Source organism: Felis catus, chromosome D1, assembly GCF_018350175.1.
Source record: "Felis catus isolate Fca126 chromosome D1, F.catus_Fca126_mat1.0, whole genome shotgun sequence".
In the NCBI taxonomy this organism is placed as follows: domain Eukaryota; kingdom Metazoa; phylum Chordata; class Mammalia; order Carnivora; family Felidae; genus Felis; species Felis catus.
Window position 1 is genome coordinate 110,326,769 of NC_058377.1, and position 17,888 is coordinate 110,344,656.

The 17,888-nt window shown below is 54.7% G+C and overlaps 1 protein-coding gene across 15 annotated transcripts in view; it reads right to left on the reverse strand.

Annotated features, from left to right (window-relative positions):
* Positions 1–860: 860 nt before the first annotated feature.
* The window catches only part of CHKA (choline kinase alpha), a 63,880-nt gene continuing 46,852 nt past the window's right edge, over positions 861–17,888 (reverse strand). For 5 of the 15 annotated variants that reach the window (XM_023240152.2, XM_023240146.2, XM_023240150.2 and 2 more), the window contains 7 exons: positions 15,039–15,172; positions 14,682–14,786; positions 13,930–13,988; positions 11,996–12,083; positions 11,130–11,238; positions 8,302–8,408; positions 861–2,126 (listed from right to left, as the gene is read on the reverse strand). In XM_023240152.2, coding sequence (XP_023095920.2) covers positions 1,871–2,126; positions 8,302–8,408; positions 11,130–11,238; positions 11,996–12,083; positions 13,930–13,988; positions 14,682–14,786; positions 15,039–15,172 — 858 coding nt within the window. In that variant the 3' untranslated portion in view covers positions 861–1,870. Of the gene's footprint in view, positions 2,127–6,279; positions 6,517–6,825; positions 6,908–8,301; positions 8,409–9,626; positions 10,514–10,544; positions 10,800–11,129; positions 11,239–11,995; positions 12,084–13,929; positions 13,989–14,681; positions 14,787–15,038; positions 15,173–17,888 lie in introns of those variants that run through there. The other 10 variants (XM_023240151.2, XM_045039643.1, XM_023240149.2 and 7 more) reach the window with 8 other exon arrangements.

Below are 17,888 nucleotides of genomic sequence, written 5' to 3' on the forward strand. Positions count from 1 at the left end.
GCCCTGGTGCCAGCCCCACCCCAGGCACTCACGATGGTCCAAAGCGAGGACACACACACACGCACGCACGCATTCCACACGGGGCAGTGATCACATACATACACATGCCACCGTCCTGCAGAGAAGGGCTGAGGCTGTCCAGGGCCCCGCGGGTGAGGCTGAACTGGCCTCCAGGCCCCACCGCCCCTTCAGGGGAGGTTGTGGTCTCTCCCATCCCTCCCTGGGTGACCGGTCCTGTTCCCCTGAGGCCATCCTCCGGCTGGTGGGGTGGATGATGGCATTTCACATGTCTTTCTGGCCTGGGTCCCCCCCACCGGCTAGAAGGCAGCACCAGTGCTTCTCAGAGGCCTTGCTTGCTCGGGCCGAAGAGCTGCAAAGTGGTCCTTCCGGCAGGAGGCCCCGGGAACAAAGGCCGCTTTGAGGCCAGCGAGGCCCTGGGCACAGCAAGCCGGGTGGCCTGGCGCTCATCTGGCCAGCTGCTGGGAGGAGCCCGTCCCCTGGGTCCAGGACTGCCCTGCTCGGAGTCCCCAGACACGGTGGGGAGGGCGTGGCTGGCGGGGCCACAGGGCAGAGCCTGGGTGGGCACAGGAAGGGGGGGGGAGCATTGCTCTGGGTGAGAGTTTACGCAGGCGTGAGGGACCGTTTATTGCTCAGATACCAAAACACATTCACCTGGTTAAAATTTTAAATGTCTAGAAGGGTGAATAGCGGGAAATGTCCCTCCTGCCTTGGCCAAGCAACCGTTCAGTTTCCTCCGGGATACACCATTGCTTCCAGTTTCTACATCCTTCCAGGGGTCTTTACGGGGATGGGGGTGCATTGGGAGCCTTGCCTGACACTTAGGACACGCCTGACAAGGGTGACAGTGAGGAGCGGTTTGTATGCTTTTATTGTTTGTATAGTACAATCTCTGGTAGCAGAAACGTGTGCACAAAATAACAATTCAAATAAGAGTTCAGAGTAAAAGAAAATCATCCCATCCACGCCCCCACATTCCGTATACTGGCTGCTCTTTCCCACCAGAATGACCCGTCGGGACACGGCGGGGGGGGGGGGGGGGGGGGGCAGCGAGGGCGGGGGCACCTGGCCGAGGGCCAAAGCCGGGCCTCCGGCGCCCCACGGCCCCCAGCAGAGGGAGCCCCCGGGCAGGACGATGCCAGGGCAGCCAGCCCGGTCACAGGATCCCCGAGCAGAGGCAGAGGAGGAAGAGAAAAGCAAAGCTGCAGACGTTCGGGCCAGCCCCGCTTTCCACGGGGAGGCGGCCGGGAGGCGTGTGTGTGTCCCCAGGACCCCACACTGCTCCCCGGCCGGCCGTGGGCTCTGCGTGGGCCACAGCCGCCTGCCCGCCCCGAAGCCGGGGTTGGAGAAGCACATTCAGTTACGGAGGAGAGCAGGGCGGGGGAAGCGCCCGGTGAGGGGGCGACGCGCCGGCCTGACGGGTCCCCGGGGGCTACGGTCACGGGACGCAGACAACGGCTCGCCCCCCTCCCGAGCCGTCCGCGGTCTCGTGCATCCGCCACGTGGACCAGAAGGTGAAGGAGCAGCTTCGGAGACTCGCGGCCGGGCCGCAGAGCGACGTCACAGTCCGGCCCGGCTGACGGGCCACCCTCGGGAGCGAGCGGCGTCTACACACATCGTTCGCTACCCCAGAGAGCCTGGCTGCCGTGCTCACAGCCGTTAATTCACATCCTTGAGAAAACCAACGTTAACCAAAAAAAGTACCCGCAGGAACACGGTTCACGCTTGCTGTCTGCCATATCTGACTGAACACTTCAGGCCCCGGACACAAGATGCCTTGCCTAGATTAAAAGGATTCTGAGATATTGCACTATTGTACTATATTTCTGCTTCCCGATCTCATCGCAGAGTCCTAGTGAAATCGTAAACAAGATATGAAATAAATGTTACTCAGTTTTAATACAGTCTTTCGTATCATACACATCTGTGTTGGGCAGCGAGACATCCGAGCCTTCGTGCCGCAGGTACGGCAGTCGGAGCACCGAGGGCCCCTCTGGCTCGGCCGCCCCTGCGCGGTCCAGGGATGAAGCCGCTGGCGCCTCCCACACTCACACCCCAAGCTTCCTCTTCTGGTCGAAATAGGCATCGAACCTTGCCTGGGCATAGTCCTAGGAGACACAAGGAAGGGCAGGCTCACCAAGGACTCCCGCCCAGAGCCGCCCACGTCCCGCACCCCCCCCCCCCGCCCCCGCAGGGCAGGGCCCCAACCACCGAGACCACAGAACAGAACAGCTCCGGCTGCCGCAGGCTGTCCGGGAGCCCAGGCACCAAGCTCAGTCACCCCGGCCACCCTGGCCCTGAAATCCAGACGGGACCCCCGCCTACGTATTTGTGCGCGGCCACGGCGCGCCATCTTGTCGACCGGAACGCTGCAGACAATGATGCAAACAAAGGCTCCCCTCTCAAAGGAAAAGGTCCCGGGGGTGTCAGGAAGCAGAGGACAGAGGTGCAAGAAAGGACGCGCCATGGGTTTTCTGGAACCCCCTACGGCATGATTACCGCCCAGAACGAGAGAGGGAAGTAAGAAAAGCTGGTCTCGCGTTCTGGGCATTCGAGAACGAGAACGGTCAAGCCACCGTGTGTCTCTGGGCCTGCTCCCCCATCCATCCGTCGGGGTGGACGACGCGATCTCTTAAGCACCTGCTCCAAACCGAAAAGCGTGTGACGCTAACTGCCGGAAGATCACAGCGTCGCTGTTCACAATTCGGTGTTGGGGTGTAACTTCTACGCCACAAAAATTAACTCCTTCACGCACACGGTTGGGCAGTTTTCACAAACGCATACATCGAGTTCAGCAGCACCACCACAGTTACGATAAAGAATATTCTGGCACACTCGAGTTTCCACGGGTCCCCCCCCCGCCGCCTGGCCACAGGCAGCCTCTGAACCGATTTCGATCGGTACGGATTGCTAATAGAAAGCTTTTCCATAAATGGAGTCACCCGGTCTGTACCCTTTTGCCTGGCTTGTTTCACTCGGCGTAACGTTTCTGGGATTCATCCGTGCTGTGGTGACATCCGTGCTGTGGTGAGCATCTGGGTTCATTCTGGCTTACTGCGGGGTACTTTTCCATCATCTGGACCTCACACGGCACATTTATCCGTTCATCCGATCGGCATGGAGGGTATTTCCATTTCAGGGCTCTCACACAGAAAGCTGCTGTGAGCATCTGAACCCAAGTCCTGGCGTGGATGCATGCTCTCACATCTCCTGGATCAATGATGCCACAGTAGACTATTGGGCTGTACGGTAAATGTGTGGCCGGACTGTCTTCCAGACCGGCCAGACCCTCTCACCAGCCCCCTCGGCCACGTATGCCAGTTCCGGCTGCTCCACATTCCTGCTAACGTCTGATATTGTCAGGGTCTTAAAGTTTTAGCCACCATCACAGGTGTGTAGGGAATCACACTGAAGATTTGATTTGCATCTCTTTTTATGACTAATTACATCATGCAGACAAAAAGATGTGTACTGGCCATTTGTTTCTCTTCTGTGCCGTGTCCCAATCTTTTGCCTGTTTATAAAGGAGGTTTGGTCTCTTGCTAAGTTGTGAGTTCTTTCTATATTCTAAATACAAGTCCTGGTCAGATACAAATTTGCAACATCTTCTCCTGTTTGTGCTTGCCTCTTTATTTTCTTAAGGATGTCATTCAAAGAGCCAAAGTTTTTCATTTTGATTAAGCCCAACTTACTTTTATGGTCAGTGCTTTATGTAACCTAAGAAATCTCTGCCTCGGTCAGGAAGCTTCTCTCTTGTGTTTTCCAGACACGTGGTGGTCTTGAGCTTTTACATTTAGCTCTGTTCTCTCTTTCAAGTTAACTTTTGTGTATGGCAGGAGATCAAGGTTCAGTATTTTTTCCATATGGCTATTTAGTTGTTCCCACATCAGTTTTGTTTTTTTTTTTTTTTTCAACGTTTATTTATTTTTGGGACAGAGAGAGACAGAGCATGAACGGGGTTGGGGCAGAGAGAGAGGGAGACACAGAATCGGAAACAGGCTCCAGGCTCCGAGCCATCAGCCCAGAGCCCGACGCATGGCTCGAACTCACGGACCGCGAGATCGTGACCTGGCTGAAGTCGGACGCTCAACCGACTGCGCCACCCAGGCGCCCCTTCCCACATCAGTTTTGAAAACATAACCCTTTCTTTCCCCCAATGAATTATCGTGGCCCTTCTGTTGAATACTGGTTGGCTCTACGTGTGAGTCTATTTCTGGGCAGTGGACTCTGCTCCATTTGACTGACGTCCGTCTTTCCACCAATGCCACACTGTGTCGATACATCTCGAGATCAGGCAGAATGAGTCTTCCGACTTGGTTCCTTAGTTTTAGTTTCACATACATTTTAGAATCAGCTTATCGGTTTCAGCCAAAAAGCCTGTGGGGGTTTTGACCGGGATCGTGGGGACTCTGGAGATCGGTTTGGGAAGAACAGACTCTTAATACTGAGTCTTCTGAAGCCATGAATGTGGTCTCTGTCTCCATTTAGGCTCTCTTAGCAATGCTCTACAGCTCTCAGTACACAGGTCACGCACATATTTTAAAAGCCTTATCCCTAAGTATTTCATACTTTATGCCATTGTCAATATAGTGAAATTTCATCTGTAACTCTTTCTACCATATAGGAATGCAGCTGGCTTTTATACACTGCCCTTGTATCCTGTGACCTCAGTAAACTCCCTGCATAGTTCAGCTTTTCTATTGATTCTTTTATATTTCCTCATGTACATGATCATGTCACCTATAAAATAAAGGCAAGTTTTCTTCTTCCTTTCTGATTATGAATTCAATTTATTGAATAAATATATGGTCATTTGTTATGTCAGTCTTGGTAATTTGTATCTTCTAAGAAATTTGCACGTGCACACTGTCGATCTGTTGGCATGAAGTTATTCATAATATTCTCTTACCCTTTTTATTTTTTTTTTAATTTTTTTTTTCAACGTTTATTTATTTTTGGGACAGAGAGAGACAGAGCATGAACGGGGGAGGGGCAGAGAGAGAGGGAGACATAGAATCGGAAACAGGCTCCAGGCTCCGAGCCATCAGCCCAGAGCCTGACGTGGGGCTCAAACTCCCGGACCGCGAGATCATGACCTGGCTGAAGTCGGACGCTCAACCGACTGCGCCACCCAGGCGCCCCTCTCTTACCCTTTTTAGCATCCATAGGATCTGTAGTGATGTCTTCTTTATACCTGGTATCAGTCATGTGTCTTCTCTTACTTGCTCAGTATAGCCAAAAGTTTATAAATATTATTGAACTTTTCAAAGAACCAACTTTTGGTTTCACTGACTTTCTCTTTTTTTTTTCCCATTCATTTCCTATTTCAACGATTTCTGCTTTTATTTTTATTTACTTCTACTGACTTTGGGCTTAAGCTTGTTTTTCTCTTTCTAGCTTCTTAAGGTCACTGGTTTGAAAACTTTCTTATCTAATACAAATGTGTAACCTTCAAAGCCACAAGTTTTTAAACACTACTCGAACTACATCTCACAAATTGTGATATACTGTGTTCCCTTATAATTTTCTTTGAAATATTTTGTTTCATTTCTTCTTTGATCCAGGGCTTATTCAGATGTACTGTTTAATTTCCAAATAACTAAGAAGTTTCAAGATTTTGTTGTTGTTGATATCCTATTAAATTCCACCAGGGTCAGAGTATATTCTCTGCATTTCAATTCTTTTCCACTTGAGACCTATTTTCTAATGCTCAGCATATGGTCCAACTTGATGAACATTCCATATTCAATGGGCAAGAACGTACCTTCTGCGGTGGGCATCAGTTACGTCAAGCCGGGAGAGTGCTGTCCACTCCTCCGTCCCTCCTGCTGCTGTGTTTCTGGCTCTGCTGTCACCAAGGGAGGGGGAGGTCTGCTCTGTGGGTCCGCCTCTCTCTCCATCAGTTTTCTCAGGTTTTGCTTTACGTCTTTTGAAGCAAGAAAGGTATGGACGCATTCACGATTTTCTTAATGTCTTCTAGATCAATCGATCCTTTTATTATTCCAAAATTATTCTTTATCTCTGGTAGTGTTTTTTTGATGTCTACTTTGCCTTACAATAATCACTTGACCGTGACCGAATCTGCTTCAAAACTCCATACTCCCCTTCTCTGGCCTGAGACCACCTGTGCAGTACCAACCCTTCCGCCTCGTACAGGACTAGGGGATCAGAGAACTAGTCACTCCCACCTCCTGTCTCAAAGCAAGGTGCTCACTAGAGACTTTACATGCCCCTGCCCTGGAACACGCCCCCAGCACTCACCATGGGGCACCAGAGGGCTTAACTCGGGGTTAAAACTGTCTACGTCAAGGACGCTTCCTAAAGTTGGAAGAAGACGACGGCCTGGCTTGTCAAACTTGCCTGCAGCAACCAGGACGGCTCACTGAGTCAGCACCAGCCGCCCGCACGACGTGGGGTGCTGCAGGCCGGAGAACGGAGCCGCGACAGCTGAGGAAAACACAGAGGCAGACCCCGTCGTGTTCCTTCACTCGCTGTCCCCTGCGTCCGAAGGGACTGAGGTCAAGGGCTGGACCTCCAGGGTCCCATTTCTACATCCCCCAGGCGAACCACAGGACCACATAGCATTCTCTGGAGCAGGGAAGGCCTGGCCTGCTGGTCACCTGCCTTTGCAGATGCGGAGCCAGTGAGCGTGGGTTAAATTATGCAGCCTTTAACCCTCAGCTTCCTGGGCTGAGCCTGCTGTCCTGGTGCCGGGTCGCCTCATTCACAACTTGCGGGGGCACAGGGAGCCCTCTGCAAAGAGCGGTCATTTACCACCAAGCATTCACAGACACCCCCGAAACATACCATGTACCCAAATTCAATGGAAGAAATCTTGGCCTGTACGATGGACCAAAGTCCCCAGAAGAAATGGGACGCAAGGGCAAACCTGTAATCACAAGAGCAGGAGACGCACGTGAGATGGGCGGCACCAGCCACAGGCCCGATGACGGAATTTCCTGCAGGTGGGCGTTTTACCCCCTCCGGATGCAAACTGGGTCTGCCCTGGCCAGCTCGGTGGGATTACACCCCACAGGGAGCGAGCAGCTGGGAGCACGGCTGCCGGCTCCGCCCACCTCTGGCTGGGGGCGGGTGGACTTGCCGAGTGGGACGGCGACAGTCACACAGTCACGGGACTCAACGGGGGCCCTGGGGGCCATGCAGGCAGGCACGGGCTACGCTGGGAAAGAAACGCTCTCTGCTACACGTGTGAGCTCACGGCCCCAGCAACCCTCAGGGCGCGTTGTGCAGCAAGAGGGGGAAAATGCGGGCCTCTGCATAACTCACCACCCTTCCTGGAGCTGGATGCCGCCCCACCCTCACCCCTGCCCTCGCAGCACAGCGGTGAAACAGAGGAGGGTGTGACAGTCCCCATCTCTACGCCGCACCATGGCCTCGGTCACCGTGAACCCACGCACGTGCCCCCTCACAACAGTGCCTGTGGGCTTCACTGAATGCTCTAGTATCCTCCTCACCCCTGCTTGTACTCCCTGACCCTCTACACGTCCCTTGGGGCTCCCCTTCCTGTCTGGCTCTCCATTTTTCTATTTTCTATCCATTCCCGAACCAGAGAGGGAAGCTCCGTGCTGCAGGGGGAGCCCTGGGGACGGCAGGGTTGGCCACACGCTCAGCAACAGGGGTGTGGACACTTCTGAAGACCAGGATCTGGAAGACATGATCTGTGCTAAGTGGGCTGGACAGAACAAGGTGGGTCAGAGGTACGGAGACATTTTTAGCAAGAATCTCCTGTTGTAACAGACCCCAAAGGATGGGAGTAACTCAAGCCTCCAGACTTGGGAGACGAGTGTATATGATACGCAGGGGTCTGAACCTTTACAAAATCCAGAAGTTTCTCAGCCCTGCTTTGAGAGCTGCTGAAACAAAGTTAAACAAGCAAGACTCAGAACCAATGCTCACAATCTGTCATTATTTTTTAGAAGAAACACATTAACGGATGGTGCCCACCATTTCACGAGCATCGGGCGACAAGAGGGTGCAGGCCCTGCTGGATGGCACGGCCTTGTTCCGCTGAGTCTGACACGTGGATTACAGTTTGGGGCACCATCCAAGCCTCCTGACCTTGTGCACTGACCCTGCTCCCCGCCCCTGCCGTGAGCTGCAATCTGGAGAGGTGTCAAATGTTCCCCTTTGGACAAAGTACAAATCCTAGAGACGTGTGTTTGTAGAGAAGCTCCTAAAATACTCAGGATTGCGAGCAGTCACCCCAATCATATTCTGGAACAGGACAGCTATCTTTATCAATCAATGAAAGGAAACAATTACCTATTGACTTCAAGCAACATCTCTTCTTCTATAATGCACTTTTCTTCATTACTGAGGTTTTCAAATTCATTTTGGAATGCGGCCAAGTAATTGGAAATAAAGTGGAGCTTTAAAAAAAAGGAATTACATCAGAGTCAGTGATGGTTAGACAGATGGTGTCGACAGCTGTCAGGAAGCACTACACGTCCAGTGGACACCCCGCATCGCCAGAGACGCCTGGAGAAGGCCCAGCCGAGCCCGAGCAGCTCTGTGCCAGGCGTGGGGAGTGTGGAAGCTCGCTGATCCGGCAGGGAGCTCCAGCTTGCTGTCGATGCTGTCTTGTTGGCAAGACTAGTACGGGAAATTACGATGACTTCCAGCGAAAACAGGTAGAATCTAATCCACACTCATGTTTCCCATGGTCTGGGTGCAAAGCCTACATCATGCGTCTCCCCAGACTGGCTGGCATTCTGTGCGGGGTCACCGCAGGAAGCCCAGGCACAGGCGCCAGGGAGCCCAAAGGTGTTGGCAGGTGCCCCCCCCCCCCCCCCCCCCGCCACCCGAGGGTGAGAGCTGACCAGACCGTGCAGAAGGGCCTTCCCCCTGCGGTGCCATGATTATCTACACATTTATGTCCGTCCGTTGGCCACGTCTAATTTTGGTTGGGAGAAGAGGGTCTACCAGGCCCCCCACATAGTCCACACCCGCATTAGGATTTGGGAGATCCCATGTCCTTCAGTATTTCATCTTATACAGAACACAGCAAACTACCGCTTGCTTTCTCTGGTAAATAAGGAAACGGCATCAGTAACGTGACCTAGAAGAACGCCAGGAAGCGATTACCTACTGGGAATGCCAACACTGCTTCTTGACCAGCTCTGCCATAGCCCTTCTCCAAAACCAGCTTTCACACAGTGCACCCCCTCCCACCAGAAGGCATCCCTCCAGCCCAAGCACTTTCCTAGCAGGGGGTTCCAGAAGGAGTAAATCTGCACAGAAAAGGTGACCGCTGGCCCCTAGTAAATTCTATGCAGCAGGTGCTACTCTGAGCATTTGTTTCTGCATATTACCTCGCCCCTCACGGTAACAAAATAATTTCTGCAGATGAGGAAATGGAAGCACAGACACAGCAGGTGACAGTAAAGTCAGTAGCAGATTGGGATTCAAATGGCACAGTAGTTTCTAAAACCCATGCGTGAACCACCACACGTGATGGGTTAATTTCCAGGAGATATTAAATGCTCAAGTCGGCAGAAAATTTGAATAGAGATGGGGTCACCATTCATGGCCTTCTCTCCCAAAAAGTTCTAGGCCCACGTTTTCTTACAGGCAAAGTCTACCAAATCTTCAAAGAACGTCATGTTTAATATAAATTTGTTCCAGAAAATTAAAAAGGGACACCCGACTCATTTTATTAGACTAGTATAATCCTTATTCCACAAGCAGATATGAATAATGGTTTTTAAAATGAACGTTAAGAGCCCAATCCACATATGTACACAGATGTCAAACTTCTAAGTGAGAGATTGCTTAACTGGATCCAAGAGAGCGCTCCAAAATAACACACTTCACTCGAGTGGTCTATTTTAGAAACTCTAAGATGGTTTAACATTTTAAAACATCTCATTAACGGCCTAAAGTGAGACTAGCGCGAGATTACCTCAGCGGTGCAGAAGGGGTATCGAAAAAAGACCGATGACTATTCGCATTGCTGGGCGGTGCTGGCGGCCACACAGCTCTTCTGTGGGTTAACAGGAAACCTGCCTTCTTACTGAAAAGCCCCTCTTCCCGGCTTGAGGGTTCTCACCTCTAGGGCTGCCCAGTTTTTACAAAGGTCTGCTTTCTTTTCAGTGAGGCAAAAACTCAAGTCCCTGAAGACTGCTGTTTCTTCTTCCTCAGGCTAAAGGGCCTACTCTTCCCCTCCCTTCCTTTTGACCTTGAGGGCCAGAACCAGCCTGGCCAACTGGTACTCAAGTTCATCGCAGTTGGCCCTACGACGTGGCGAGAAGAGGGCAACGCGGTTTCCGTCCCACGGCAAGTCAACATCTGAACGGCAGCCCCCGGCGTGTGGGCCATCGACCGAAGACACCGTCACCGCGCCTGGCGCAGGCGAGTGACCGAGAAACATGTCCCGAGGGAGTTACAGCAGCAACTGGCCGCATCCCCGTCCTCGCGCCGCTCTGACCTCTCTGAAATGCTGCTCGCTGGCAGGGGTTCCGCGGGAAGAGCGGTTCTGTGGCAGGGGGGTCGCGAAGCGGGTAGAGACGCTGTCCTGCACAGGCTCAGGGAAGCGGGCTCGGCCCTCCCTCTCCACAACCCGGCCTGCTTCCACCCCGCTGCCCACTTATCCCCAGCCGCTCCAGCAGCGGGCTGAGGAATGGAGGAGGGGCTCCCAAGGGGGCAATTCCCACAGGGTGATTCTTCACGCGGCCCCTCGGCCCCCACACTCGGGACAGGACAGGGAACTGGTTCACACCACAGCGGCTCCTAAGTCATGCTGCCCAAAAGATTACTTCTGTCTGCAGGGAGTGAAACACACACAGGAGACACCGTGATCCCCAAAAAGAAGGCCAGAGAGCAGAACAGAGGCTGGGCTTTTTGGAAAAAACCAGAAGGAGCTACAAAAGAGACCACCCTCTAACCGAACACAGGTTATCGCCGGCACGGGGATTAAAATGTCAAGTTTGTGTCTTGACACAAAATAACATTTTAGAGCAAAAGGGTCTGCTGAACCATTCTGACCCTTTCACAAGGGTCTTGTGAAAAGTGAAGAAGTAATCAATTCTAACTGCATAAAACTGACTCATGTAATTTACCTCCTATCAAGCCTCCACCCAGTAGTCTCCTACCTGCTGTTTCTTGGTGGGGTACTTCAGGATGTTGGCTCTGAAGAAAGGGTACTTTTCATAGCTATAGTCATACATCCACTCACAGAAATGATTCCCAATGTCAAATCCCCTGAAAGAGAGGTAAGAGACGCTGCGAACAGGGCACGCTGCCACGGCACAAGGCTCCCTGGCCAGAGAAGGACAAAGGCCGAGTCGTGAGCACCCCTCCCGGCAACAAACTGTCCTTCCCGAGGTTCCCCGGGGATGACAGCGTCAGTGACAGGGAGAGCCAACGGGGCAGTTACCAGAGCCACGGCCGACCGGAGCCACGAAAGTGCCCATGACTCAAGAGCCATTGTTCAAGGGGCGCCTGGGTGGCTCAGTCGATTGAGCACCGGACTCTAGATTCTGGCTCAGCTCATGATCTCACGGTTTGTGGGAGGGAGGCCCGCACTGGGTTCTGTGCTGCCAGTGTGGAGCCTCTTGGGATCCTCTCTCTCTCTCTCTCTCTCTCAATCTCAATCTCTCTCTCTCTCTCTGCCCCTCCCCCACTTGCACGTGCGTGTGCACTCACTGTCTCAAAAAAAAAAAAACTTAAAAAAGAAAAAAAGCAATGGTTAGAGCCTCCTGCACTCAGGGCTCTGACCTCTGACACCAACAAAATACCAAGTTGCGCATCATGACTCCTCACACCATTGCTCCCCACGAACCATGGAGAACAGGCCTCGCTGCCTCACGCACCACTGCAGGCCGCGGGGACAAACGCACCAGCTTCCGCTGTATTTTGTTGGCACTGCTACCTATTTTCTGCTCTAATTGTTCCCTACGTGTATCATTAACCTAATAGAACGATACGGAAATAAACACATTTTACTGTAACGTGTTACCTGTAATTATAACTGCTGTATTCGAAGTCGATGAGCATCAGTTTCTGCTTTTCAGAATTCTCTCTGCCTTCCAGCATTAAGATGTTACCTGCAAAAAAGGTTTCGGCGACGTGCCATTTACTGTGGGCATCACAGTCGAAGGCACGAGCCCCCGACCGGCAGGGCCAAGAGCGGTTCTGATCCTCTCCGGGAATCCGAACCACACGAGTGAACGCAGGCCACAGAGTCCCAGGAGCAGCACTGTCACACCCCCCCCCCGACCCCCAAAACAGAAGGCCCGGGCCGTGCGGACACAAGAGCCCCTGTTCACAGCAGCCCAAGAGTAACACGGCCCCGGGCTTACCCCCGAACAAGAATGGCCCGCCATTCGCTTGCTGGGGCAGTACTCCCCAGTCGTTTCACACAGGGGTGCAGAAGACGACGCTGGACTGGCATGCCAGAGTTCTGGCTGACCCAACAAGCCCAGCAGCGCTGAGGCGGGGTGGCCGACGGGCCGGCTGTGGCCCACCAGCTAGGGAGCTGCGTCCTGGTGTCCCCCCCGACGAGGATGTCACCGGTGAGGGCAGCTACCGTGCGTATGGCTCCGGGGACCATACTCGGCCCCACTGCTTCGCCTCACCCACTTCTCCTCCTGAGGAGGAGGCCACAGGTGGCGTGCCTTCCGCCACAGGTCCCGTGAGGCCGAATTCCGGGCCACAAGTGAACAGACTGCCAGACTGGCTCTTCAGACACACGTTCCAAGACCCCCACACTCTACACGGCGTTCAGCGTGACTACGGGGCTGGGGGGTGGCACCAGCGAGCCAGGCTTTGCTAGGTTTTCGGCCCCTCTCTCTCCAGGGTTTCTGCAGGAGGTGCACTTTCTAGGCTTCTCGGCACCCATCTTCTGTTTCCGGTGGCCAGCAAAAGGAGACTTGGAAGCAGATGCCCAAAGCGGCAGAAAAAGGGAGACAGACGCCCCCAGCTTCTCTGGCCCTTGCACACATGGCCACCGCCGGCAGCCGGCCTCCCTCACGCCCCCGGTGACGTCTGTGCCGCTACCGCCCGCTGCCACGCAAACCTGTGGCTGACACGTCTACACTGCGAGACGTGGCCAGCAATGATCAACTCTTCAATAAAACGTATTTTGGCTCAAACTGATGTCTTATCGATGACTGACCCTCAACACGGACTACTGTTAAAATTAAAAACAAACCGCTGAGCCTGGCAAACGGCCCGAGGGTGGGCATGAGCCAGCAGCGACGGAGAGGACAAGGACAGCACGGCGGAGCCTGCCGGGTGCCAGAGCACCGCGGCAGCACCCGTGGGACCTGCCCAGCTAGACCGGGCCTCCGTTTGAAGTCACGGTGGGCAAAGGTGGCTCACAGTAAGGGGTATCCGGCGTCGTAATTTCCTGAAGGCAGAGAGACTCAAGGCCATGCAGAGTGAACTGATCTTGAGAGTAGGTGACCTCGACTAGCCGCGAGGCGCTGCAGGTGGAGGGGACGAGGCCCCGGGACCGATCCCGGCCACGGTCATCTCCTACTGTGCCCTCAGATTCCCGAAGTCCTGTGTCCACCAGAGTAAACACTAAACGAGTAAGTGACTTTGGAAGTTTCCGTCCTTTATCCTCCCAGGTTAGCGAACATTCTCATTTTTTCTTCTGTGAATGTATTTCTTGCAAAAATGGGAGGATACCCCTGTGTTTTTCCAAAAGTTGCTTTTTTTCTCTTAACACATCCTGGAGATCTTTCTGTATAAAAACTCGACCTCATTCTTTTCAACAGTTACACAGCACTCCATTGTGCGGCTCTGCCATTATTCACACAGCCATTCCCCTCTCCGCGGCCCTGGCACTCATCACACAGTGGACACACACACACACACACACACACACACTCAGCCTTCCAAGCAGACACACAAAGCCAGCTCCACAAAACAGGCAGCAATCCTTACCTTCCTGACAGTCGTTATGACAAAACACAACTGGAGAAGGGGTGGATTCCAGCAGCGACCTGGGAAAGGAAGGTTTTGTCGTCACTCGCCACACTGTAGGCCAGAGACAGAGCGCCACCACCTCTGTGCCCGGCGCTGCACAGGCGCTCCGCGGCGCCACACGGCCTCCGTGCAGTGCTTTCCTCGTGGCCTCCGGGAGCGCCGCCATCACGCGACGACAGCTCCGCAGCAGCTCAACCCAGAGACCCTCGTGAGCCCCCGGGGTGCCCAGCTCTTCCCGTGTGGGCCCCCTGCTGGAGGACCCTCCTCACGTGGCTGTGGGTCCTGGCCCGCAGCGCCCCCCCCCCCCCCCCCCCAGTATGACCCTCCTCATCAGTCTGCCTCTGGTCTCCGTCACACCTCTTACCACGACTTGACATTACGGGACGTGTTTGCTGGTCTCCATCTCTCCTACTAAAACACAAGCGCCTCGAAGAAGGTCCCGGTCACCACTTGCTGGGCACCACGTGCAAATGTGACTGAGGAAGGCCGGGACCGCTCGCACTCGGGGCGAATGCCGGAGGCCCGCACCGCTGCACCCCAAAGGCCGGGCGGTAGCCCCTGCTCGGAGGCCAGCGCCGAGCTTCCTACTCCATTTCCCCCCAGAGCTTGTGGCGCACGGTTCCCCTCCTCTGCGGACACCCCCGGCCTGCCGCCCCCACGACCTCCGTCCCAGAAGAAAACCCGCGCCGTCGCCACGGACCACGCCTCACCTCAGGTTCTCCAGTTCCAAAGGCAGGTTGTGGCGGAGGAGTCTGTGGAGCTGCTTCACTCTGGGCTCCCCGGCAAACTTGACCCTCAGGACTTGATTCAGATACCTTGCAGGAAAGGGGAGAACGGAAACCACCGCTCAGTCCCCCGTGGCCTCCTCCTGGAGCTCCCGTGAAGTGCAGCCATGGGATGCCAGCGGGGAGCCCCGGGCTCTCTAGAAAACTCACTTCCTGCCCACCCACCCGTCCGGCAGACCAGAGGAAGGACCCCGACCACCGTGGCAAACGAGTACTCACGCTGGCACCTCTGGTGGCCGCTAACACAAAACTGAGTCAGAGCCAAGCGGTTTGGCCACTTACTTTTCCATTGTTCCAAAAAGCCATTTTGGTTCCTTATTGAATGGCATTTTCATACCATGAAATGTGGCCATTTTCTCAGCTATTTCTGCAGAAATATCTGGCAAACTTAATTCTTCTGTGTCTAATCGCCGGCTCTGGAATAAAAAAGGGAGTTAGAAAACAGCATTTGTTCAGGGAACCTGGAGGTGTGCGATCACACAAGCCTAAGGACTAGGAGTCCGTTCTGTAGGGCATCTAAGTCTCCTCCGGCGCACCGAAGTCCCGTAGGAACGGGCACCGTGCCCCGCGGACAGTGCCCCAGCAACCGCCATGGCGTTTGTCAGCAAGGGGGAGGGGCCTGCTCCACAGCTCAGTATCATTTTGAACCCTTTTAATCGTGAGAAGGTCCTCCCCGCATACAAGCGTTTAGGCGGACTCTGTGCTCCCTGCCCTCTGCCTGACGCCAGAGCGTGCCCTCTTCCCTGGTAAAAGCTCCAGGTTTCCAGCGGTCTGTCACATGAGCCCGTGTCTAACTCCTTCAGCAGCTCGGACACCCGCCCGGACACAGCTCAGGCAAGAGGTGGTCCCAATCGGGAGCACTGCCAGGAATTCAGCATGAGCCACGGCCCCCTCGCCCACGGTGGTGTCCACAGCCCCCGCCTGGCACAGAGCAGGCTCTCAGAGCGCAAAGCTGAGCGAAGAAACAGAGGTGCCCAGCTCCCACCACTGCGGCTCCCGTCACTGCCACCCCCAGAGCTCCCAGTTCCCACTACTGTGGCCCGAGGCCACGCCTGCTCCGGAGGCACATCCCAGCTCCTCACGAGGAAAGCACAATCCACTGAGACCTGTTCGTCCTTCCCACACGCACTGCTCCCCTCCAGAAGCCCAAAGAGGCATTCCTCCGAAAATCCAGAGCGGCACAGCACAGGGGTGAACCGGGGGAGTCTCCAAGCTAGAGAAAAAAAACCCAGCTCGAACCCTGGCTTTAATCCTCATGTCAAAGGCATAGGGCCAAAGGCACGCTGCTCAGACCTCTGCGTCTGACTCTCTGGTTTCCACAAAATGAGAAGCACATCAAGTCCCTGGCGGGGCTGCTCTGAACGAGGGCGGGCGCTGCAGGCAAGGGCCCTGGGCCAGCAGCCCGCCGGGCAGGTCTTGACAAATGGTGGGAGCCCGGCGACGAGAGCTCAGGGCTCCCTGGAAGCCGCAGGCCCAACCTCGCCCTCCTCCTGCACCTGGGGCCCTGCAGCTTCTTGAGCGGTGGCACCAAGGCGAGGGCAGGGCGTTCCCTCGGCTTTCCCTCGGCTCGGTTACAAAACGCCACTGATCTGTTTGGCACCGTGGAAAGTGTAAGGCTAACCGCGCTCAAAAATGAGCCCCTTGCAGGGTTCTAAGTTCCTTCGGAAAGAGCAGCAGGAGACCAGCGTTCGCAGAGGTCACTTCCTGTGCCCTCTGGAACGTGGCTACGGGGACCGGATGGGGTGGGGCGCATGCGGCAGTCCCGAGGAAACTTGCAAGTAAGACGTGCCATCAGGCCGAGCCAAACGCAATCACCGTCTCTGGGGTCAAAAGCGGTTGGATCTCGGTAGCTTCAAGTGGTTCGACCTAGCATTTTAACAGAATTTTTAAAAATCTTCACGACATAGCAAACGTTATATATAAAGACACTGGAATTACAGAACTCAAACCGCATGCACCCACGGACACTCCGACGCCCGCATCCTGGTCCGGGACAGGACGCCTCGCTATTCTGAGCTGTGGTCCCTGCTCCTCTCCCTTCCCTACAAGGAGTTTCACCACATGCGTATACTTCACACAGCTTCCGGTGTGCTTCCAGGGCTTTATTAAAATGACCCGTACTATTTGTAGCCTTCATCACCTGGTCTTGTGGCTCAGTGTCACCTCCTTAAGGTGCATCCGTGTCGCTACTCGTAACCACAGGAAGTGCTTTAGATTTTTAACTCTTTCAAGTGCTTTATTATTATCTCATGTGATGCTCATGCAGCCAGATGTTACTGTCCTTACTGGGACAGTTATAAATAAAACAACCGCCAGGTGGCAAGCCAGGTGCCAGGCTAGAGACCGAGGCCTGTCGGCTGGCGGCCGCTCGCATGGCGCCACCGCATGACCTAAAAGAGGGTCCCCCTCCTGGGAGACAGGTCACAAGGAGGCTCCTATCCCTGGGCTGTGGGGAATCAGACCATCAGCAGCCCTTCCTCCAGCCTCTCGCCGAACTCGGGTTGAGTCCTGGCGAGCAGGGCCTCCCTTTGGCCAGGCCAACCGTACAGGTGGCCACGTGAGGCCGGGCAGGAAAAGGCAGCCATTCGTGACCTTGTCTCCGAGGGGCCCCACGGGTGAAGAAGAGGAACCCTTCACCACATCTGTGAGCTCGGCTGTTGAGTGGGAAGGCAGGCCGGCCAGGCTCAGCAGCTCCACCTAAACGGCCCGGAGCCGCCCCACGCTCCCTCTAACGCGAGCTCTCGGGGCCCGAAGCCCTTCGTGGGTTTACTCACACGTAACTCTAAGCAAGACACGCTGGTCTGGATGTTAGAGCAACATCCGAAATGCCTCAGGACAGCAAGAAAGGGCAAACGCTCCCAACTCTGGCAAACGGGATTTGAGCCGGGCCCTGAGACGCCAGAGGCACTTGACGGCCCGTGGGAGCTGGGGAGACTCAGACAGAGGGAGCGAAATGGGAGACGAGGCAAAGAGCAGTGGTGGCCCCACGGGGCGAACACCCGGGTGTGGCACGCGGCGGCCAGGGCCACGGGGACCCGCAGTGACTTCTAAAGGAGGCCCAGACGTCCACGGGAACAAGGTGAAGGGGGAAAATGCCGGGGTAAGCAGCTTTAGGGGTCAGTGGAATGTAGG